The 23,599-nt window shown below is 45.3% G+C and overlaps 2 protein-coding genes across 3 annotated transcripts; one reads left to right on the top strand and one right to left on the bottom strand.

Moving 5' to 3' along the window:
- Positions 1-696: 696 nt before the first annotated feature.
- Positions 697-19,511, top strand: il16 (interleukin 16). Of its 2 annotated transcripts, none has more exons than XM_042061484.1 (22): positions 697-857; positions 4,300-4,820; positions 5,997-6,130; positions 6,241-6,373; positions 7,064-7,180; positions 7,620-7,704; positions 8,066-8,214; positions 8,792-8,902; positions 9,191-9,305; positions 9,649-9,722; positions 10,068-10,296; positions 10,610-10,727; positions 10,845-10,977; positions 11,114-11,201; positions 11,773-12,302; positions 13,989-14,100; positions 14,375-15,701; positions 16,250-16,415; positions 17,522-17,623; positions 17,729-17,984; positions 18,170-18,298; positions 18,528-19,511. In XM_042061484.1, the coding sequence occupies exons 1-22, from the start codon at positions 836-838 to the stop codon at positions 18,713-18,715; spliced, it is 4,839 nt and encodes a 1,612-aa protein (XP_041917418.1). In that variant the 5' UTR covers positions 697-835; the 3' UTR covers positions 18,716-19,511. The 2 variants fall into 2 exon arrangements, with proteins under 2 accessions (XP_041917418.1, XP_041917417.1); XM_042061483.1 differs by having other exon boundaries at positions 7,061-7,180.
- A 66-nt stretch (positions 19,512-19,577) lies between these two features.
- Positions 19,578-23,505, bottom strand: stard5 (StAR-related lipid transfer (START) domain containing 5). Its single transcript, XM_042061485.1, has 6 exons — positions 22,993-23,505; positions 22,779-22,828; positions 22,463-22,595; positions 22,044-22,161; positions 21,432-21,525; positions 19,578-21,037 (listed from the first exon to the last, which is right to left on the bottom strand). The coding sequence occupies exons 1-6, from the start codon at positions 23,080-23,082 to the stop codon at positions 20,893-20,895; spliced, it is 630 nt and encodes a 209-aa protein (XP_041917419.1). The 5' UTR covers positions 23,083-23,505; the 3' UTR covers positions 19,578-20,892.
- Between the last annotated feature and the right edge of the window lie 94 nt (positions 23,506-23,599).

The following is a 23,599-nucleotide window of genomic DNA, read 5'->3' as shown; positions in this document are numbered from 1 at the left end:
CAAGGAAGTCTACTTTAGTTGGTTTGTAATGCATTTGTAAAGTTTAGGGCAACGACTAGTGAGAAATCTATCAAGCAGACAGACACAATAGCTTGGGTGGTAGAAATTACAGGTGCGTTAGCTTGTCCTTCACATTCATACCTATCTACCTATTACCTATACCTATTAAATATTACATGAATATAGCAAAAAACTGCATCATTTTATACTAAAGAATATGCTTTTTTTCATTCATTTGAAACGACAACAAAACATATTCACATTCATATGCATGTAAATGTAAGCTAAATGATGTGCTGAAGTCACAGTACAGTCCTCTTTAGCACATGCAGACCAAAACACTATTTAAATACATCGAGAGAGAAGACTGCATCCAATATTCAGCACTTGTTGGAAAAAGGCTGGTGACACACTGGCTGGTGGCACACAGAGAAAGACTAACAGCATTGTAAAACGACAGAGTAGGTGTGAGGTCATATACTCCCAGGGAAAGTTTCTGTTTTTCTTTTTTCCCTTTCTCCCTCCCTCTCTCCTCTCCTCTGGGTAGGACAGGAAGGGGCTGTGATTCGGTGGCCGAGCTTGAGAGAGGTCTTGTGTGCTACAGGGTGCAGGGGAGGGAGAGAGAGAGAGAGAGAGAGAGGGTGGGCGGTAGTTACAAATGGCCCAATCTAAGGCGCTGAGAGCCTCTGCTGCTGTGGCCATCTAAGGGGACTTGACAGAAAGAAACACCTTCATCACCTTTACACTGAATTTCTCCGACTGGACTGGATACTGTCTCAAGGTGAAGACTGGGAGGCTGTTGAAACAGCTATCCTTGGCATGAGTGGATATTAAGATGAGAGAAATGATCAGTTTTGGTAAGTAATTTGCCTTTCATTAGATCTGCGTTAGTTCACCATTTAACGTTTGTTTGTATTCCATTAAGAAATATTTGCAGAGAAACCATTCAAAAAAACGAAGTGATTTTTTTATTAGGGGACTTTTATCAAAGACGCCACATCTTACAGCCTCAGTGATAAATTATGTCACGTGACATTACATTACATAATATTCAAGTAGAATTTAACTATTGATTTCTTACATATAATAATATTTGGAGATCAGTGGACCAGTCTCAGGCCAACTCTGTTATACCTTCACACTGTTAGCACATCTTCATGTAAACATTAAGGAACATTCTGACCTTTGTTAGTGTGGTCACAGTAGTTTGTAGTTATTAGTAGGCTATCATACTCAGAGAGACAGTAAAACAATGGGGAATCTTTATTTATCATAATTAAAGCAGGCTGTTGCTGCTGGAGGTTGTGTGTGTGTGTGTGTGTGTGTGTGTGTGTGTGTGTGTGTGTGTGTGTGTGTGTGTGTGTGTGTGTGTGTGTGTGTGTGTGTTGTTGATACATCGGACAGACAGAATTATCATTACCATAACATGGTCAAAATATTCCACTGTAATGCACCATCCTCTCAGTAGTTGGTGAAGAAAATAGTCTTATGTTTGAGTCAAAGTTCACAGCTTTGCCAGCACTGTAAAGGATTCAGTAAACATGGATTATTTATGTATGTTGGTTTAGAGTTTTAAATGCACAGTGTAAACATCTCTATGGAGTAAGGTGACCAATTGCAGCACTGGACAGGTGGATCTTGGGTAAAACAAAATCATGGAAAATGGCTGCACTCAGGTAGATGTCGGAGAAAATTACAAAAATAAAAAAAAGATAAAAGTCCTTTCCTTTTCCTGATCAAGAGGCACAGGAGTTGCCAGGAGCAATTTTGCCATTTGATGGAAAACATGTGCGCATAAACAAAAGCAAGGCGTCCAGCAACCAAACAACATCCAGATTATGAAATGAAATCAGAAGATGGCAGTAACTCATTAGCAACTCATCACGCTCCTTCCCCTGGAAGCTACATGATGTTCCCTCTCCTCGAAGAACCATGACACGAACCCTGGCACCGGGGAGAGGCTTCCAGTAGCCAGCAGGCCTCTGACGAGCTGCTGAGGGCCAGACTCAGTTCACACATTGGCATGGTCTCCTTTAAACAGGATGCGTCTCTTAATCTGAAGACATGGCCTCCTCCAGTGGAAAGACCAACTTATACACAGCAAACAGCCAGCGACGGTCTCTGAGCCCTGGGGAGGGGTGGGCCATGTCCCTCTCCCAGACTGGAGCTCTGTTTGATGTCCTGCCCCTGTGCCAACTCATCATCACTGCAGCTAAAGGCAGTAAATGTGTCTTTTGTGTAATGCTTACAGTCTCTTTCTCTCTCTCTCTCTCTCTCTCTCTCATTCTCCCCCACCTCTCTCTCTCTCTCTCTCCCACACTCTTTTCTGACTCCAAAGTTTTTAAACAAAACAATATTACTGCTGTGTGCCATTACCTCAATATTAGAGGCGTACTTGAAGGGAAAGTCAGAGTCAGAGCACAGGGCATAAATGAATCCAGCACATAAAAGGTCGGCAGAAGTCATTACGTAAAACTAAAGCTGGTTCCCAGCTTAAAAATAAACTGGGGATGGTCAGAAACTTTACAGACACAGGTTTGGAAGGTTTAGGAATTCTCATTCATTTAATGTAAAATTTCCCGAAACAGTTCTCAGATCATTTCATACCGTATTAGCCAAGCACTTGTTTTGACACAAGAGCCTGTTGGAAAACAAAATAAAAATGGACACAAACACACACTTCAGCAGTCACCACAGAATGTTAAGTGAGCAGAAATTGTGATCCTTGCCCAGCTGAAACTATACCATGAACAACACATTTGGCAAATGGATCTGAGGTTCTAGCTGCTGCCAGAGCTCAGTCAGCTATATGCTCAGTGCTAATGTCCCAACAGAAATCACTTCCACACCTCCACCATGTACTCAACCCCACCGCTAATGCACTTAGAGGGCTCACCCCCACCTATTTACAGCCCCGGTGGGGGCCCGCGCAGTGGTGGTGCAGCCATGTGTCCACTAGATTTACATCTGTGTGGCTAATGAGGCTGGATTGTGGGGCTCCCCACAGACACGTAACTTAAAGCGCACCAGCGTGTTACATTATTCTTAGAACACAGGAGTGTTTGTGTAGCATTTGAAGTCAGAGAGAGAGAGAGAGAGAGAGAGAGAGAGAGAGCATGGTCATCTGCCAGTCCAAACACTGGGCAGGACATGCAAGTAGGGAGTTCTGCTGTGGTGCTGACAAAATGTGGCGGCCGGTAGTTGGGTCTGTCATAATATTCTTTGTGCTGGGGGATGGTGGGGGACACTCAAGTCAGGAAGCACTCTTTCAATTTTCATATGCACACTGGGACAGAGAATGGGGATAATGAGACATTTCCCATGAAGACAGGCAGCATGTGAGGTGTTTGGGGGGGGGGGGGGGGTGTTCTGAGTGCCCCCCCTCCCTCTCCCTCAGCACTGTATCAGATTTGACATTCTTGCAAGCTATACAGTTCAAAGCTGAGTCTCGGAGAAAGTGAGAAAGTGGAGTTGAGAATGTGTCACACACCATTACATTTGAGCTGCACTCTGTTATGTAGGAACATTTACATTCCCATTTAAGAGCCTTAATGTATATCCTGGCCGCCTAAAGACTCTTAATTGCATTGCTGTTGGATTACAGTAGTCAGAATACACGTGGCACTGCAAAAAATATACATTGAATACTGAGACCAGGAAATGGGGATGCTTTCTTGACTTGTCCCTGTTGGAGTTAGTAGTGGGAAGGCCGTACAAAAATGCAGTTAAAATGACAGGTTCTAAACTGTTGGTGAACTTCATGGTCAAACTCCCTAATAGCACAATTAATGCAGCATTCTCTCAGAACCCTTTAAAAGTTTCTATGAATTAGGTAGCACTCCGCATAAAGTCTATCATCAATAATGCAAAAGACAGCATCCTTTCAAACAATGTGCTTCTGGGCTCCCAACCAAAAAGCTGACTTTGCCTTGAATAGATTCTCAGATTTCTTCGAAAAAATGTAATGCATTATGTATTTCTTAGAAAACATTACTGACACGCATCCTCTATAACATGACATCAGTATGTTTAGCTGGTGTGCCTGAGATATTTCTGGAGCTCTGGGAGACACGTGAGGGAACTCTGCAGCGCCGTGGCTGACTGCAGACCTTTCAGGGCCGAGGAGCAAGTCATGAGGTGATGGGCCGATTGGCCGAGGGAAGAAAAGAGCTCTTATCTGGCCACAGCCTCGGCACTTTCTCTCTGAACACTTATGACACAGGCAGGCAGATGCAGTTCTAGCCCAGCCCTGCCCTGCGCGGCGTGCTCTCCTAACTGAATTTTCTAATTGCTCTACAGAGCGTCCTCATCCATTAGCCCTGCAGTCCGGCAGGAGCCCATCATCGTCGTCCTCGTCGGCGGCGGACGTGCCTCCCAGATACACCCTCCATCATCTCCATCAGCACTACCACCAACATCCGCACCGGCGGAAGGCGGCGGCCAGCAGCGCGGCCCGGAGGATGGAGCTCCGAGGCGGAGGGGCCCAGCACGGGGCCGGCCTGGGGAGGGCAGGCCACCGCTCCAAGAAGCTGGCCATCCTGTCGCGCTCGCTCATCCTCTGCAACTCCAAGACGAGCGACGAGGGCTCCAGCCCGGACGAGAGGTACAGCGAGACGGCGTGGGAGGCGGACAGGGAGAGGACCTGGGGGAAGCCTGAGGATGGAGCGCCGCACTGCCCGGAGTTCATCCTCATTCCAAGCACCACCATCACAGCCAAACCCACCACCACCACCACCACCACCCAACAGGCACGTTTGCCTATAGCACAGCACAGAGCAGAGGACAGCAAGAAGAGCATGAGAAGGTCCTTCTCCATAAAGGTATGGCTGACATTTTTACTAAGTTGTACTGCACATGATTGGTTACTCCTGTCAGTATAAACTGCTATGGACATGTCAAGTAAGCATTTACCTAAAACTAAAAACAAAACAACAATGCAATGTTTCCACAGGGGTGATGTGATTTTCTTATTTGTTTTTTGATGAATGGCTTGAAGCAGTTATTTGGAGCTTCTGCTGTGCAGCTGTCTGCAGTGTTTTTTACACCCCAGAACCAAAAGAGACCAGATATGTTGATGAAATGTTGAAACACCGCCTTGTGTTTGAAACAACATTTTAAGACTGTGCAGCCGATTGCTACACTACTAATGCGAAACAGAGGCAGTAACTTGCAGAAGTTTGTGTCCTCTACCCGGTCTGTGTGGCGCTGTCCTGTAAACTGAATCACGATCACATGTCCTCAACATGAGGGGTTGCTCTGCACTCATTTGATTTACACAAAAGAGGTTTTTGTTTGGATGCGGAGGGAGAGCTCACTGCGACGTGCGCAGGTCTCATAAGACATTCCAGTGATGTCATGGCCACCAGATCCTGCCAAACAGCAGGTCTGTAGCTAAGGCCCATTGGAAATCTGCTTGATATGCCGATAGCACATTTTGCACACAGTGTGTGTGTGTGGTGTGTGTGTGTGTATCTGTGTGTGTGTGTGTGTGTGTGTGTGGGTGTGTGTGTGGGTGTGTGTGTGGGTGTGTGCGTGTGTGTGTCACAGGCAGAGGCGGCAGCCAAAACGCCAGCGTGGCTATTGAGAGACACAGCAGAGCCCCACGGTTGTACTAGTTGTTCTGTCTCAAAGAGGCAACATTGCCTAACATCTGTTGAGAAATTGTGCTGGAATCAGTGAATGATATTGATTTAGCCAGATGCTGTCTTTTAGTGTCAGAGTTGAATAAAGCTTAAACTCTTATCATTTTTTTCTAGCTTTAAGTTCCCTTTTGTCATGTTATTACTTTTCAGTGATCAATTCTTTACAATAGTTGTTACTCAAGCATAGTATTACAGATAATATCCACCCATAGGCTAGTAAAGTACTTCTGTCATATACATTTTCAGCTGCCAAAAGGTCTGCTTAAGGTCTTCATTTGGTCATAAAGCCGACTCTTTATGACCTAAAATAGGAGAGCCCTTGTGTTTCACACCAGGATGCCTTTATTGAAACAGGAGAGCAGTATCTGGAGAATGTGTGTCGCGACTGGAGAGGAGGGTCTGGGACCTCAGACGGGTGATAACAGGCACCGCGCGCTCGACAAAGACCTCAGTGTTTGCCAGGCGCGCGCCAGCGAGGACCGACTCAGGTAAAGGTCACACACTGGCACTTTTGAGGAGAACAAGAGCCCACTGCAGCACAGCAGCCTATGTAAAGTGAACTAATGGAGCTGATTGTTTCCTCTCCTCTGACCCCCAGGGACCGTAGCGTTGAACCTGGGATCAAGCTGGCCCCGTTTAATGGGCAGATCATAAATGGCCATGCACAGACAAGGGAAGAAGCTGGGAGGGAGCTGGCGCTGACCGCTGTTCACATAAAGAGCTCCACTGATGTAAGGGCTGCTCTCAGCAGTACATTCCCTCCCACTTCCCCAGCAATCCAACCAGACCCCCGACAGAAAAAAAACAACAACATAGAGAACCAGCAGGCAAGGGGAGACGCTTGCTTCCCACACGATATGCAATGAATGGGGGCTTCATTACAGAAGGGAATGTTCAAAACAAACTCTCTGTTGTCAAAAGGGAGTGGAAAATAGACCAAGAGCGCAAACAACAACCCAAATCTGCCGTTTATGCATAATTTCATGAGCACATTTTAGAAACACATGGCTGTTTATATATAAAATGTGCTTATGAAATTATGCAGAAACGGCAGATCTTGAAAAAAATTGGAATGGTGTTGTTTACTGAGGCAAAGCATGCAGCCAACTACAGAAGACTGATTTGAAACATTAATGCTTGACCTTACCACTCTGTTTGCTCTGACTGCCTCCATTTCACAACAGCAAACTAGTCAACAACTATTTATTTAGTCAAGACTTCAGAAAGCTTAAAAGAAGAATATGCAAATATCGCCTTACAGAAGGCCACTATTGTTTCTGATTTAGATCTATATTATACTGCTCAACTTTATCCAGGGGGTTATGACTGCAAGAACAGACAGTGGATAAACTGACAGACACTGCTGTGAGCTGAAGCATTCTGACATTTTGAAAACATTCAAATGTATTTGTCTACAGCAGGATGTTCCTCCTTCGACCAACGGCAGCTTACATCCCACGGCCTCAGCTAATCCTGCAGACGCTCAGTCCAGCCTCAGCTATGGAGACAAGGAGGCGGTGGGACCCAGCAACCTTAGGGTGGGTATCCTCAGCTCCATCCATCTTCTTAATTACCAAACGAGACACAGGTCTCCTTGGCTATGGACCCTTTCAAGAGAGTTCCATTATCAGCATCATAGTTGGCCCCACAAGACTTCCTTTTTAACATTCCATATGTTATCTTAATGTAGAGGAAGTAGATTGGGGCCCAAATAGAACGTTCAAGCATTGTTTTTGTTTTTATTGATGAAAGGGTCTATAAACTAATGAGAGCACATCTCGAGGTTTCATACCAATGGTTTCATTCCATGCCATGATGGATGGCTTTTTCTGCTTACATCAAATACTGCAAAAGGAAAAAAAAAATCTGGACGAAATGTAATTGTTTAATTTACAATGCATTCAAGTCCCCAAGTGTTGTGAGTAAATCACTCGTTGTTTTGTTGTGAGAATGACTTTGTTGTTCAATGGTGACCAGATTCCCATCGTAGAGGTCACAGAGGACAGTGGGAAGAGCTTCGAGACTGAGACCACAGACCAAACCTCGCCAGGCCAAACCGCCAGTAAGAGCACGCACTCTGATTCTGCCAGTGACGTACACCTACACCATAATGTAGTACACACTAGAGTATTTACAAACAAGGAAAAAAAACAAACCACAACAAATGCAGAAGGAGAACCGGCCACAAACAAGACAAGACTCTCATTCGCATGGCATTCACTGATTCATCACATTCAGAGGGACCTGGAGATCACAATACACCGCGTGCCCTAAGAGGCGCAGCCAAACCCGCCCACTGCCATCATGGTGGTCCTGCAGATGGTCTTTCACAGTCCCATCTCACAGAGTCACTGATGAGCACTGCTCAGTGTCATTTCTAACACCCATGCTTGTGTTATTGCCGTTACCCGTTACTGTGTTAGGTGTGCACCCTTACTGGATCGGAGACTTGGATGCCATCATCATGAAGACGCCGGAGCTGTATCGGAGTCACCCTCACGCAGGGGCCGGATTGTACGGGAACAGGAAGTCTCTTTCCCAACAGTTAGAATTCCCACACGGAGCGTCACAGGTGAGCCAACAACATCTGCACTGGCTCTGGGTCTTGAACTGGAGCATCGTTTTAGCAGCAGAGCAACAGATCATGTGCCGATGACAAAATCCAATAACGTCCCAGCAACAGAACAAAACACAGACCTGGCCATTGTCTTCTCTCAGTAATTTCATGCACCCTGATGTGATTATGTCCTAATTACGTAATGGCTTCTTGTGGGAAGTTCAGGGCCATAAGAACAGATGCTGAAGTACCAGCAGAAGGCTTTTTCCATTCAGGAAATGTACTCAAAATGTATTAACTCTCCGTTTACCTCACAAACGTGCTATGTTGATACACTTTTGTTGCTGGATGTGAATTATTGTCTGGGGCGGTGCTAGTGTAGCATGCAGTAACCTGAAAAGTTGTGGGTTCAATTCCTGGCTTCCACCAGTGACTTGAGCAAGGCACAATGACCCTTAACCCCGAGTTGTTCTGGGGAGAATGGCCCTTGTAATATAATTGACATATTATGTAATATGTTGATAAGGATAAAAGCGTCTGCTAAATTAATAAATGTAAAATGTAAATCTGTTCCTGACCTGTCTGTTTGAAGGCTGTCTCCAAGCCATCTCGCTCCCTGAGTTCAGCACACCTTGTCCACTCCAGCAGCAGTGTCCAAGCTTTCATCATCTGCAACATTGTGCTTATGAAGGGTCATGGCAAGGTAACGACACCACTGTGTTCCATTTCAACAGAGCTGATTTCAGTAGCATAGGGTTCTGTTTACAGTTTATAAGCTTGCAAAAACCAGTTTGAGGAAAGTATACTTAATCTCACAAAAGGGGGGCAATTAAGGTTGTAAAGAGGTATCAAAGATTAACTCTTTAAGTGCCACATATGAACTTGAAGTAAGATCAGTGAAATGAACTACTTTTCTGTGATAGCTTTGGGACTGTTTGATAACCTTAAATTGTGGCAGCTATATAACTGACCCTTTCTACCGGCTATCCAGGGGCTGGGCTTCAGCATCGTTGGGGGCAGAGACAGCATGTATGGGCCAATGGGCATCTACGTCAAAACCATTTTCCCTGGAGGAGCCGCAGCCGCAGACGGAAGACTTCAAGAAGGTACAACACAAGAAAAACATCCCCATTAGTTCATATCTCTACCATCTACACATACACACACAAACACACGCACGCACAAGCACACACACAAACACACCACACATGCTAACACGGACACACAAACACATACACGCGAGCATACACACACACACAAACACACACGCACACACAAAGTTTTTCTGTTTTCTCTGGTCATGGACTAGTAGTTTAATGGGGTTATTTGGGGTACTTAGTTATGAATCAGGTGGTAAAGCACGTAACTGGAATAACAGAATGAAGAGGGGTCAGCCACTGTGCGTTAGCCACAGTACGCTTATTGTGTTCCGTTTCGCATGTTCTGCAGGGGATGAGATTCTGGAGCTGAATGGAGAATCTCTGCATGGACTGACCCATGAGGAAGCATTACAGAGATTCAAAGTGAGGCCAAAGCTCTATTGCAAAACACCATTTCTGTTATGCTATGTATATAATGAATATTCAGATTAAGTACGGAAGTATTGATGCAATTGCTGGAAACTGTACTGAAACTGAAAATGGCTATATTGTATCACTGTGAACAGCATACACACTATTTATTAGTATAGCCCAGGTGCTGAAATAGAGAGACTCTGTTGCCAGACTTGGGTTAGAGTGAGAGGCTCTCACACAGTCTCCTCTTCTCTCTCTCTCTCTCTCTCTCTCTCTCTCCCCCCCCCCCCCCCTCTCTCTCCCCCCTCTCTCCCTCTCCCTGGCTCACCTCCCCTCTCTCTTCTTCCTGCGCAGCAAATAAAGAAGGGTCTGTTGACGCTGGTGGTGCGCACCAGCCTGCGAGTGGGGGCCCTGTCCAGCAGCCAGGCTCAGGTCGCCCAGCTGTGCCGCTCGCGCTCCCTCAGCTCCAGCACGGCCATCAGCCGGGTCAGCGCCGACATGAGCGACTACACGCTGCCGCCCGGCAACCCTCCGCCGGCCAAGCCACGCGACCGCATCATGATGGAGATCACGCTGCAGAAGGGTACGGACAGCCAGCCCAGCTGGCCCAGGGGGCGCACAGAGGCCCTCTGTAGTGTAGCGTCCAGAGCGATAGCTAGTGGGGCGAGGCCAGGGCTGTAGAAATGGTCAGTCCTGGTTTGTTGGTAGCTACAATATATTTGGATTATTTGTAAAAAAGACTCGTTAAGCCTACACTGAAGCATGCTCTCTTCCAATTAAACGTTCACTAAACTCAAATTTAAATTATATGGGGCTAGTATCTTTACATTTACTTAATACTTTTTTGCATATTGACATTGTGCTTATGTGTAATGTCGTATGTGTGTGTGTTCCAGAGGTTGGTGTGGGGCTGGGTATCGGGCTATGCTGTGTGCCCTCTGCCGAGGGCTGCCCAGGGATCTACATCCACACACTGTCCCCTGGTTCTGTGGCCCATATGGACAGCCGTCTCAGGTAAGGGACGCAGACACACCAGCTAACTGCATCTGCTCAGGCGCACCACTCTGCCTCTCAAACCCCTCTCTCTCTCTCACTCTCTCTCTCTCTCTCTCTCCATGGTCTGTCGTTCAGATGCGGAGATGAAATTATGGAAATCAACGACACGGTGGTCTGCAACATGACGCTGAACGACGTCTACACGGTTCTGAGCCAGTGTAACCCAGGCCCAGTTCAGGTCATCATCAGTCGCCACCCCGACCCAAACGTACGTACCGTGAACTCACACTCGGTGGCACAGGCACAGCCTTCTATCCAGCTCAAGAGCCTCTTCTCAGACAACCCAGACTGACTGTAGACCAGCCCCTGACTGCGTTTAATTCTACTCTGCTCTGTGTCTACAGGTCTCTGAGCAGCAGCTGAATGAGGCGATTGCGCAAGCTGTGGAAAACAGCAAGCTGAAAAAAGACAAGAGCCACTGGAGCATGGAGGGTAATGTCATGATTATAAACACAAAAAGAGGCGTTGAAGTAGAGAGGGAGACAGTGGGAGGAAGAGAGAGAAACGGCAAGAGAGAGAAGGAGAGAGAGAGAGAGAGAGAGAGAGAAAGAGAGAGAGAGAGAGAGAGAGACTGTCTCTGATCACAGTATTATTTAACCCATATAACCACTGCAGTGTGAACATTATCCATTCTAAACTGGCAGTGATTTTTTAAAGCAACATTTCTGCCCTTTTCTCTGTTCTTGGCCATTTCAGAACTCACAGATTCATATCAAAGTAATACTGCACTTTGTTCCACTTAATGAACACCGAGTGGTAGTTGGCAAGAAGTTTGAATACATTTCATAATCATAAACCAATGTGAAGCACTGAGGATATTTCTTCCCTTTCTTCTACCCCCTCCTAAATTGTGTGCTATATTTTATTTTCTCATTTTCAAAAGTAAAAGCTACTGTAACTGACTTCAGATCAGAATAAAACCCATAAAAAGGCCCTACTGGTACTTCCTGTCCCTGCGTTGTCGAGAGGTCCTCAACTTCCTGTCTCTGTCTCCTGTTTGCAGGCCTAAAGTGTCAGGACCCCTGCCCCCACGGGAAGCAGAAGTGCGAGAGGTGTCCGGAGCGAAACTTCAGTCAGCTGACCGCTCGGCGGGCCCAGAAGGTCATGACCCGCTCCTGCAGCGAGGGCGCCTACAGCCAGCGGTGCGGCCCGGCGGGCGGGACCCTGCCCCAGCAGCACACCGACCCCGTGGCTCGCGTCCACAGCATGGACGTGTCCATGACCACTGCTGCTGCTGTCGCCACCACCATTCCCAGGCCGGAGGTTTTATCCAGTAACCGACTATCTCCCACGTACAGCGATGATGACTACAACGTGCCTTACAACTCTCCAGCGAACTTTGCGTGTCAGCAGCCACTTGATGTGGTCATTGGGAGCTCGAGGGGGTCCAAGCGCAGACCCCTGGCCCCACCTAAGAGGTACTGCAGACAGGAAGACGTGACCAGTGAGGAGACGCTGACCGACACAAGCGGGTCCAGCCGGGGCTCGCCTGTCAAGGACCAGGATCTGCTGCCCTCGGCCGCCGGCTGTCAGGTATGCACAGAACAGTCATAACGAGCCTTCAAACAGGTCAGGAACAGTTAATAACTCACATGTGAAAGTAATTGTGGTGAATAATTACTTAATATTAATCTTAGACTGGCAAACTTCAGGAAAACTCAGGAATCAGGTTTATTCTGTTACGAACAGAGAGGGTAAAAATGGTCTATGGTCTGTAGGCCATGGCATGTTGGATCAACCTCTCTCTTCTTCAGTTCTCCATCTTCCAATTCTAGTTCTTACAATGCAAGTTAATCATTTTTGTATGGGTTAAAAAAAGGAAGAAATTTGGCGCCAAAACACTTGGCATCAGAAACACCTACTCACACCTACTTCACACCTATCTGAAGAACATGAGGAGACATATCTTATATATCAGAAATATCACTTATGGAATGTTCCAAACATTCTCACAATCAAATCATTACAATCCTTGTACTGAGACTATTACAATGATACCAAACATGAATATATTTACATTTCATGACACATGGATTCAGTATAGCCAGGTAACATCCTTTGTCTTGTGGATCTGATAGCCCTTGGAACCAGTACATTAGCATTTCATTGGGGGAGGGGAGGGTGTCTTTGTTTTAATGCCAGGAGGGGCCACATGGCTAAAAATAGTCTTGAAACACAACTAAATTTATTGCTATTACATGCAGCAACAAAGATGAACATATCAGCATTCAATATGGTATATTTGTCAGGAACACATAGACTTAATACATTTTGAGTACATTTCCTGAATGGAAAAGGCTTCTGCTGGTTCATAACCATTATGAACAGTAGGCACAGAACATTACAAAACATTCATAATATATTCATTCAGCGTGCACAGAAAATAACCAAGACTGCTAATTTAAAGGGCATTTCACTTTAGCTTGGGCTACACTGTCCACAGTAACCTGTGATAGAACATGTGGGTGATTTCTCCATTCACACAGTAACCCACGTATGTGAAAAGAGGAAGAAGGCCTATTTGAAAAACCGTTTCCCTTATATGGTTTCTCACTGACAGAGGGTGTATTTAATAGGTTGGCAGTTTTAGCGGGTTCACCGCAGTGCAAACCAGTTTCAATCACATGTTGCTTCACACTATGCGTCCTCTGTGTTTGCATTCTCTGTGTCTGCATCTTTCGAACTGCCTTTTTGCAGACCCTCCACTGCATAGCACTATTTCTACACTACATTCTGCATATTAGGTTGCTTAGAAGTCATAGACCCATAGAAATAACCGCTGATGTATTTCTGTCTTCTGTCCACATGCTTGAAGTTTTTCTGCAGAATATACAAGGCTTTGGTAAAGATTTCAAGGCTAGTGCTTAAAAACGTATGTTCACATCACAATGTTGTTGAATGGATGATGTTTGTTGCACGACTATGTCTTTTGGACTGACAGCTAGAGTTATGGCCTGATGTGTTTTTTATCCTGTTAAATGTCAGTTAAGTTAAAGTGATGTTGGTGATGACTATGAGTTAAAGTGATGTTGGTGAACTGAGTGGGATGGCAGGTATTACTTTGTTCTGTTGCTGGGCTTCAAAAGCATGTTGATGTGCTTTGTATCGAGTTTGTGTCTGTGATGCATGTCGACACTAAGCTAGACTGCTGCATTACTACACCTTTTGTGGTCTGCGCGAATGTGACAAGATCGTTCTTGTTTCCTGTTTGTGTTACAGGAAACCAGCGAGCACTCAGGGGGAACTAAAACAGCTCTCAGTAATTCATTCCGAGACACTTGTGATGTGATCGAGTCCTCCAACCAAGACGAGAGCCTACCAGGAGAAACAGGTAGGAACATTACCATATAGGTTGCTAGCCAAATGAACATTTTCCACATTGAATTGAGATTTTTTTATAACAATTGTACCATACTACGCACAGCATACGTAATGTTGCATGCTTTTGACACCTACAATTTTGACCTTCAAAATTTAAGCAGACAAGGATTCCAATCTTCTAGTCAGTAAACTGCATCAAGTAGTGAAACGACTGTCCATTACTTGATACTATTGGTAATCAAAACATGCAAATAGGATGTTAATCCTGCGTCGCTCCTACTCAGGTACAGAGTCGCCCACCCACATTTGCTGCCACCACCGGCGGGTGGCCCTGAGACGGCAGGCCCGTGTGGAGGCGACCCCAGACCAGCTGCAGGACCCCTGGGTCAGGCTTTCAGACAGTCCAGAGAACCAGCCCAGCCCCACCCCCGCCACCACCATGGCCGACAACGTGGAGACAGAACTGATGGAAATGGCAGACACCAATGGCGTCACCGAGCTAGAGACCACAGCCAAGCCAGAGGAGTCCCCCAGTGGTAAAAAGGGCCCCCCTGTGGCCCCAAAGCCAACGTGGTTCTGCAAAAGCCTGAAGAAGAACGGGCAGCTTCCCTCGGAACCGCTGAAACCAACAGAGAAGAAGAGCCCAAGTGTTAGCAGGACATTCGGTGTAAATTTGCGCTCTACTCCATCAAACTCATCAATCAAACAGAGGATCCACTCTTTTGAGACGTTCTCCGGCGCAGAGGGGCCTGAGCGGGGTAGCAGAAAAGTGGCTGCCTCAACACCAGTTTCTCCCTCTGAGAGAAGTACACGCCAGAGTCGCACCTCTGACGCAAATAACACAGGAAGGAGCCAAACGGCTCTGAAAAACATTGTCGATAAAGAGGAGACACAGCCTTCTACCGTCACCCCAGAATTTGCCTCTACCATCACCACCGAGGTTGCTTCCGAACAGCCACCTGAGGACTCAGAGGACACAGAGGTGGCTGAGGACCTTTCAAAGGACACAGAGGCTGCTGAAGATCTTTCAAAGGACACAGAGGCCGCTGGGGATCTTTCAAAGAACACGGAGTCCTCTGAGGATCTTTCGAAGGACACAGAACCAGAGGTCAGTGAAACTACACTGGATCAGGAGCCCACCGAGGAGCCTTCCAGCAGTCCTGCAGATGATGCAACCACTTCCGAGGCAGCAGACCAGGAAGCAGCCTCCCCTGCAGAGTCGTCCACTCCGACTCACTGCCCCAGGAGAGCCAGCAGCTCAAAGGGCACCCTGTCTGACAAACCCTCAGCATCCGAGGGCGATGCAGCTCACCAGGCCAGCCTGAGGACTCAGAGCTTACCCCTTACCCCCTCCCTATCTCCAGAGGCGACCGGGAGCAGGGGCCTGGATGGGGAGAACCTGGGGAAGATCCTGTCCTTCAGCAACCAGGTGTCCCATGCCCTGATGCGGTCCATGCAGTCCCTGCCTCAGTCACCTTGCGTCAGGACCGGTAACCCTTGGCCTACTCATGCTTCATTGATACCCGAGTCTGAAGACCAAGAGAATACTTCCACAGACATGGGGCCCCTATCGCCCGCAGCTGACGGCACTGAGAAGGGATTCTCTGTGAGGTACGCATGAATATATATGGTTAATGTTTCCATATGACACTTACGAGATAAGATTGTGTTTAACAAATGGTGCAAAAGGCATGTGTCACTTTCAAGTCAATGCACAGGGTTTACCACTGCATAAATCATACTGAGATACTGCTGAGGTAAATGAGATCAAGATCCACGTCCAACTCTTTTAAGTTTAAGGCCAGAGGCAAGCCTCTATGGGGGAGGCTTTTTTGTGACTTTTACATAAAGCACCGAGAGGAAACGCAGTTCTTGCACTGTCAGAAAGATTAAACAGATGGTTTATCTGTAGTTCCTGTTCTGTGTACGGACAGCTGAATGCCAGCAACTTATCTGTTATCTAGACTGAACAAAGCTTTGCCAATTGAGAAAACGGGCACCAAGAACAACTGCAACCATCTTAAGTGGAATGCTTTGAACACGCAGACCAAATTGTTAAAGCATGTTCCCATGTCAGGTAGAGGGGGGGGGGGCTGCACTGACTGTAAGTCAAAGGTCTGTTTGAAGATCTCACTCTGTCTCTTGTGTTGGACTTCCAGCCTGGCTGAGCTCAGAGAATGCACCATCGGGCGGTTGGTTGAGGACGGCCCAGGTGAGACCTCAGCCTCCTCCGCCTGTGCTCAGTCCATGATCTCCGCCATCCCTCAGGAGGAGTTAGACCGGATGATTGACGAGGTCAAGGCTCTGGACGACGACACTCTGAAAGTAAACCTGCTCTCTCATGTTACTCTTTACAAAGTCGTTTTAATTATAAAGCATAGACATACTACAATAGAAAATAAACGTGCATTTCACATTAAATAGTATGTTTTTTATTTGTATATGTACAAATGTGTCTGCATATAAACACATACATTTACTGCCTTACATTGTGTGGTTTGCAGTTTATTGGTTTGCCCTGAAACATGGTGGAAAGCCAACTGCCATTTTATTATTTAATATTGTGTAAGCTGTGGCATGGTGTAGACACAGGAGCCAGACCAACTCGGGTTATGTCACTACTGGGACCATTAGCACTGAAGACAGAGTGCAGCTGGCATTTGAAAGCTCTCTTGGCCAGAGAGGAGACGTGCATGCTACCTACAGGAATAAAAGCTTTCAGGGCGGGGAGATGGGGAGAAAAACGGTGTGTATTGTGTTTCTGCCTTCATTTCCGTGCAGTGCGGTAATCAAAAACCTCAGCCTCCATGCAGCAATCCCCCCCCCCCCCCCCCCCTCTCTTTCATTCTCTCTCACTCACTCTCTCCCTCCCTGAGGAGCACTTGGGCTGCAGCTAAACAGAACATCTGCAGATATTTCCGTACTCGATGTGTCATCATCTCTCGCTCACTCTCTCGCTGTAAAACAGGGGTGGGATGGGGGGGGCTAATCGTCAGCTGTCCGTCCGCTGGCAGGGCGGGTAAGGGATGGGTATAGGGATGGGCCCGTTGAAGAGACAGCTGTTAATGCCAGTCTGGTGTGTGTGTGTGTGTGTCTGTGTGCGAAGGGAAGATGCTCTTTCCCCCCCTGGCCCTCACAAACCTCTGCTGCTGCACAGAGCCATCTGTACGTCGTCCCAAAGCCAGCTGTTATTTTGAAGGAATAAAACTCTTATCTCTCAATAAAAATACAAATGATTCTCTGACATGTTACAGTATATAACAACGTGCTTTGCTTCTAAAACACTGGTAATGGAATTAGAATATTCACACACCTGCAGGATATTCATTTATAACTGAGTCAGATGGACTAAAGTCTCATGCAGGTCTCTGAAAAGTGCTGAGGAAAACATCCCTATGAATCCTGAATGTCCTTATTCTGTATCCATGCAGCAACTGGAGGAGATCCACGTGGTGATCCTACACAAGGAGGAAGGAGCAGGTCTAGGCTTTAGCATTGCTGGTGGGATAGACCGGGAGAACAAGGCGACAATAGTGAGTGACAAACCCGCTCAGCACACACACTCCACTACAGTTAAGCAACATACCAAAATCAAAGTGTGTGTGTGTGTGGTGTGGTGTGTGTGTTTGTGTGTGTAGGTGCATCGCGTGTTCCCGGCTGGACTGGCCGCACAGGAGGGCACCATCGAAAAGGGCGACGAGGTGCTGTCAATCAATGGGCAGACGCTGAAGAACGTGACCCACTGCGACGCCACGGCGACACTGCGGCAAGCGCGAGGCCTCCAGCAGGCGGTGGTGGTGGTGTGTAAGAGCCGGGACGGCGATGGCACCGGTGCAGCCAGCAGTAGTGCTGCTAATGACTCCCGCAGCAGCGGCGCAGAGAACTGCTTCACGGGTGAGTTGCACCAAGCGCAGCCACTCCCGGATCTTTGCACTCACTCGGCACGGCTTCGTCTGAGTAAATATAGACCGTAGGAACGGAGCTCTATACTAAGCTCTGTTTGGGCAGATATAGCCCTCTTTTATGAGGAAAGTTCTTACACTTTCTCTTTCTCTCCCCTGCTCTCTTCTGCTCACTAGAGGATGAGACAGGTGAAGTTCTGACTATGGAGATGGAAAAGAATGCGGGCGGAGTTGGATTCAGTGTGGAGGGAGGAAAGGGCTCCATCCATGGAGACAGGCCTCTGACCGTCAGTAGGATCTTTACAGGTGAGGAGACTTCAGTCATACAAAATATTACAAAAAACATATGCTTAATGCTCTGTTCACTGTAAACTAAAATGTACGACTTTTAATATTTTTACAGTACAGTATATCTATGAAACTACCTAAAGTTGTCATCATGACGTGTGACGTGTTGTGTTCACACATTGCATTACACAACTCCACGCCTGCACAAAGGGTGGGTCTAGCTAACAGTACTGGCTTTCACCTACAGGTGGTGCTGCCGCGCAAAGAGGGATGCAGGTCCAGGATGAGCTGTTGCAGATTGCAGGCTCGAGTATGCAAGGCCTGACGCGCTTTGAGGCCTGGAACCTCATCAAGGGTCTGCCAGAAGGGCCCTTCACCACCGTCATCAGGCGGAAACGAGAGGAGCAGGACGTAGCGAAGGAGACAGCAGAGTGACCACACCCAGCCAACACATCACCGCACTCATAGCGACTACTTACTCATACACTCAACAAAGGCAAATAAAAAGTCCAGAAATCTAGATTCATACTTGGTCATTCAAAAATATTAGATCAGTTTGTCCAGTTAGGTCACTCATACAGGGGATTATAGTGTGTGAGGATGTTTTTTTTCACTAACTGGTAAGGGTGGCCATAAGCACTTTAACATATGGTGCATTTCAAGGTACTCTGCTAACACGGCTTTTGTACTGTTCAGGTGTCATGTTCAGGGATATTTGGAAACTTGATCAATTTCAGGTTTACCTATTTTTAATTCTGAGATTTGCACAGACTATGTACAGCACATTAAGAAAAAAATATATATGTATTTAACCATGAACTACGAATTGCCTTGTTTAAAAATGCCTTAAATATCACATGTTAATTATAGAAGTCTGCCACAACTGTGATATGATTTGGATCCTGTGAAATAGGAGGTCTTCAAAATTAGTCTCAATGAAGCTCACCCATGACTCAAACATTTCAGACCAAAGACTGATACATCTAACCATGTGATTGGTTCAACAAACATCCTCAAGATGCGCCTCAGACCTATTGATATAAGATATCAAATGTGTTATTTTTTCTGAAAATGTCTGATAACCAACTCTCCCCATGTGTGAGTGAGCTTATGTGTTTTGCGCAGCACTGTTACTTTTCTTTTTTTGGCCCAAATTCCAACAAAATAGCAAAATAAAGCTTGTTAAATGTTTGGATTTATGGATGCAATCAAATAAAATGACTCAAACCTTTGTCTTGAGTGTAAATTCATATCAACAAAACAGCAAGCTGCCATTCACCATCACTCAAACTACCACTCTTGGTGGATAGTACAGTTTTGTTTTTATTATTGATGCTGGTGAAATACAAAAATCTCAGGAGTGATTTATAGAGGTGAATTGATGGTTTCTTTCAGGTACCAGCGAGTTAACAAACAGTACATGTAAGTCACTTTCCATAGCAGCAACCGATTTCAATGTGGAGGAATCAAACACAGCATTCAACACATACTGAAATAGCAAACCTACCAAACCAATGACTATTGGATAATAAGTATTAACTTATAATCACTGAGGACATTATGTGGTGACTGACCACAGACAAACTGAGACAGAACCTCTAACAACACAAATATCATTTTTTTGGCACAAAAACAAGGCCATGGTACAGTAATCCCAACAGAAAGCAACTATAAAAAAAGCAGGCAGTAACAGAATATTGATGGATTGCTAGGCTAGGCTAACACCCATCATCTGAACATATGGCTCTTCCGTGTTTGAGCAACTGTGTTTGAGGTCATGCATATCACTGACGATACAGTACACAACATTGATTGGTGCAGACACACACAGACTAGGTCAGACAGTCATGCTCCCTTACGTAAAAACCAATGATCACAGTGTAAATGGCAGAGGTCACACTCAGCAGATGGGTCTAGTTACACGCCAAACAACATGACTGGCCATACAGTAGAATTCCAAATAACATGGAGAATGTTTACGACTATGCTCCCTTTTCCCTTTCCTATTCTTTCATAATTATGTCAATAATTTCTGAAATGTAAACAAGAACCAATAAGGATGTAGTGTGAATCATGCCGTTCATATTCAGAAACAAACAGATAAATATGAGGATTTCTTTTTTTTTTTAAGTTTTGTGGAGCTAAGCCCCCACTTTATATAACCTGTGTAGACTGTATGAGCATGCCTCATATAGGAATCATTACCTGCAACATATATGAATCATTATCTATAAAAAAGGAATGGATTTCATTATACACAAGAAATGTAAAGGATCGTGTAGTTTGTGCAGTTAAAATTATCTAAGAAAATTAATCATATCCCGTTCTGGTCCAGATTCTCGATAATAATAATAATAATAATAAAAAACAACATTTCATGCTTTACAGTACATCATTTTGCTAACATTTGTCAATGTGTATAGGTTAGTACAAAGTCAGAGGTAACATTTGCTCTTATACTGACTTGGTGAAAACAAAATTATTTTCCCTTACTAGACACAATAAAACCTTGTTTTAGGAAATATTCTCAGGCTTGCACCATTAAAAAGTCTCCTAATCTCTGGCTGACAGTTGGGTGGACAGCTTTCCCTCACGGATGGCAGTTACTTGTGCTATTTCAGAGACTTGACCACTTTCGTGAGGTTGCTGTAGAACTCAGTCATACTGGACGGGAAAAAGGAGTCCACGACAGAGCGTGGAAGAAAGCCTCCCAGATCTGTCTGGAAGAAGCTCAAGAGCTGGGTTTTGCCTGGTTCCCTGTAGAGCAGAGGACGGAGACACACACACACACACACACACACACACACACACACACACACACACACACACACCACAGATCAGTACAACTCTTTTCCTTTCTCTCTTTCTCTGTGTTTCTATTTTCAAACCTAAAATGACTGTATTGTCTATATCTAAAATAACCTATGCAATTCTGATGTCATGCTCAAATCCTAATAAAACCTTAAGGTACTTCTATAATTAGCCAGGCCAAAATATCTTTGTACATGTATAATAGCAATGCTAATGTGTTTATCAGTATCTAATGCTATGCTACTAGTGTCTGGCTCTCTGGTGACCCTCACTGTCCGCTCCCTGTAACTACAGAAAGCCGTCAGTCGGCACTGGCAACCGTGACTCAGGCTCCACTCACCCGGGGATGGGAGCGCAGAAGCACCCACATGGATGATTAAAGCCCCTGACATAGCCAGCCTGAGGAGGACAGCCAGGGTGTCCTACGTGGGTGGCTGAAGGAATCGAAAGCAAAACGTGAATACGGGACAGACAAACGGACGGACAAGTGTGGGCAGGTCTGAATGCATGCACTGTGCACAGCAGAAGTGGTGGCTGGCAGCGGCAGCTAGGTTTAGATAATGGATTTACATTCAAAATGATCTGGGATCGTGACGCCTTATCATGTGAAACCAAAACATTTGCTTGAGAGGATTATTCAGTTCAGAGTGGTGCAGTATACAAATAAATAACTTGAAAAATCAAAGTCAGGAAAGAAAACAAGGGTATGTAAAAGATTACGCTCTACAATGTCCTGTTTTATCTCATTGATGTATACTTGTAAGTATTTACACATTTTCTACACCAGTACAACAGGCTATAGGGTATGCATCCCATAGGATATATGATAAAAAAAAAAAACATCTGTGGATGGTTAAGAATAGAACGTTAAACATTTTTACAGAATTTCTTGTAACAAAAGAGCATAAGAAGAGAAATGTAAATCAGACAATAAAGTAACTTTATTACGCACCATTTGAAGTTATGGTGCCATCTTCGTATTGCTTAACTAAAATAACATCTACAAAGTCTCGTGGTGATATAATACCCATAGCTGCTGAAGGAGTAACAGTTCTGCAGACAGAGACATCCTGTGACAGAGTGGGGAAACAGGGCAGACTGTCTGGGTTCTGTGCAGTTGTGAAGCAGGCAACTTCTTTATGTTTGTTTATGTATTATAACAATAGTGATGGAGCAATAACGTTATTGTTTTTGTAACTTGATATGTATATGCAACATTTAATTACTGGAAGAGGTAAGGTACTACAACTCACATTTTCACAGCCATTACATTGACCTCTCCTGTTGTCATATTGGTGTAACAATAAAGGAGTTATTTGAAGCACTTAGGAAAAAAAAGGTCAGCCGTCTCTGAGCTGTGGTGGGATTTACCTCAGTGACTTGTTCAAGCAGCTCAAACCTCTTGACATTGCTGTCCCACTTGACACGAAGGCCATTGGGCTCTGGTTTCAAGCACTCCCACACCTTCTCTGGGCAAGCATTAATGACACCCTCACCTTTGTACCTATTGATAGCATTATATATGCTGAATTTTATGTAGCATCCAAATAGCAGTGTTCTACACACAATTCATGCCAACATTAGGAGACCTACTTCTTGGGTAGGCTAATATGCAGAAGACTGCATAACCTTGAACATATTCATATTAAAACGCTCAATACAAATTTGTAGAAATATAAAAACTTACACATTCCCAGGAAATTCTGTTGATGGCCGCCAATAAACAGCAACATCATTCTAAACCAAAACAAATCTGGGTAAGTTATCTGTTCTATACAGTCATGCACATCAGCAAGTGAGAACAAGGGGGGGGGGAGGGGGACCACTGTCATGTCACGCTATAACACGTCACCAAACTCGTTATAATATCAGGAATCGAGAAATAAAAATAATCTACTCACCGATTTTTTACAGACTTTCCATCCAGATGGATCTTTGCTATAGCTAAGAAGGCGATCGGCAACTGTATTTGCAGTTTCTTGATATTCCATGTTTGTAAAGACAATGTTTTTGCTAGCCAACTAGCAGTAAATAGTTGACCTACACTGCACTATGTTCAACTTCAAAGCAATCGGTGATTGAAAAACCATTTAGCAAAGCAATCACAATTATTCACTATAAATCTTAAAACAGATGTTAAACATCCTTAAATCAGAGCAACGAATAATTTGCATGATCTGCAAATAGCTAGCGTTGACAAAGGTACAGGTTTGGTTTGGAGCACAGATCTCTGCGACACTGGAAACACTTCAGCGGGCGAACAGAGTGATCATCGATTCATTATTCTATATCTTTTAAATATTAGAACGAACTTTGTTCTCCTTTAGTTGCGTAAATGGTTATCTACAAAGCTAAATACATCAGCTGAGTGAGCGGTATCGGTACATTTCAACTGTTCAAAAAAAATGAATGAACACTTCCTTGATATGACGAGCATCCTCGCTCAGTGAACGCTGGGATATGTAGTTCATCTGCCGTTGTCGACTCTCACGATCATTGGTAGAACGA

Source organism: Alosa sapidissima, chromosome 14 (assembly GCF_018492685.1).
Source record: "Alosa sapidissima isolate fAloSap1 chromosome 14, fAloSap1.pri, whole genome shotgun sequence".
NCBI lineage: Eukaryota > Metazoa > Chordata > Actinopteri > Clupeiformes > Clupeidae > Alosa > Alosa sapidissima.
Note: the sequence above shows the minus strand (reverse complement) of the source record. Positions and strands in the feature narration are given on the sequence as shown.

Coding starts and splice junctions, on each gene's coding strand:
- il16 (XM_042061483.1), top strand. CDS start 836: ATGAGAGAAATGATCAGTTTTG. Junction 9,723..10,067: donor AAGCATTACAGAGATTCAAA/GTGAGGCCAAAG, acceptor CTTCCTGCGCAG/CAAATAAAGAAGGGTCTGTT. Junction 15,702..16,249: donor GAGAAGGGATTCTCTGTGAG/GTACGCATGAAT, acceptor TTGGACTTCCAG/CCTGGCTGAGCTCAGAGAAT.
- stard5 (XM_042061485.1), bottom strand. CDS start 23,082: ATGGAATATCAAGAAACTGCAAATACAGTTGCCGATCGCCTTCTTAGC. Junction 22,829..22,992: donor GGAAAGTCTGTAAAAAATCG/GTGAGTAGATTA, acceptor GTTTTGGTTTAG/AATGATGTTGCTGTTTATTG. Junction 22,596..22,778: donor ACAGAATTTCCTGGGAATGT/GTAAGTTTTTAT, acceptor TGCTATCAATAG/GTACAAAGGTGAGGGTGTCA.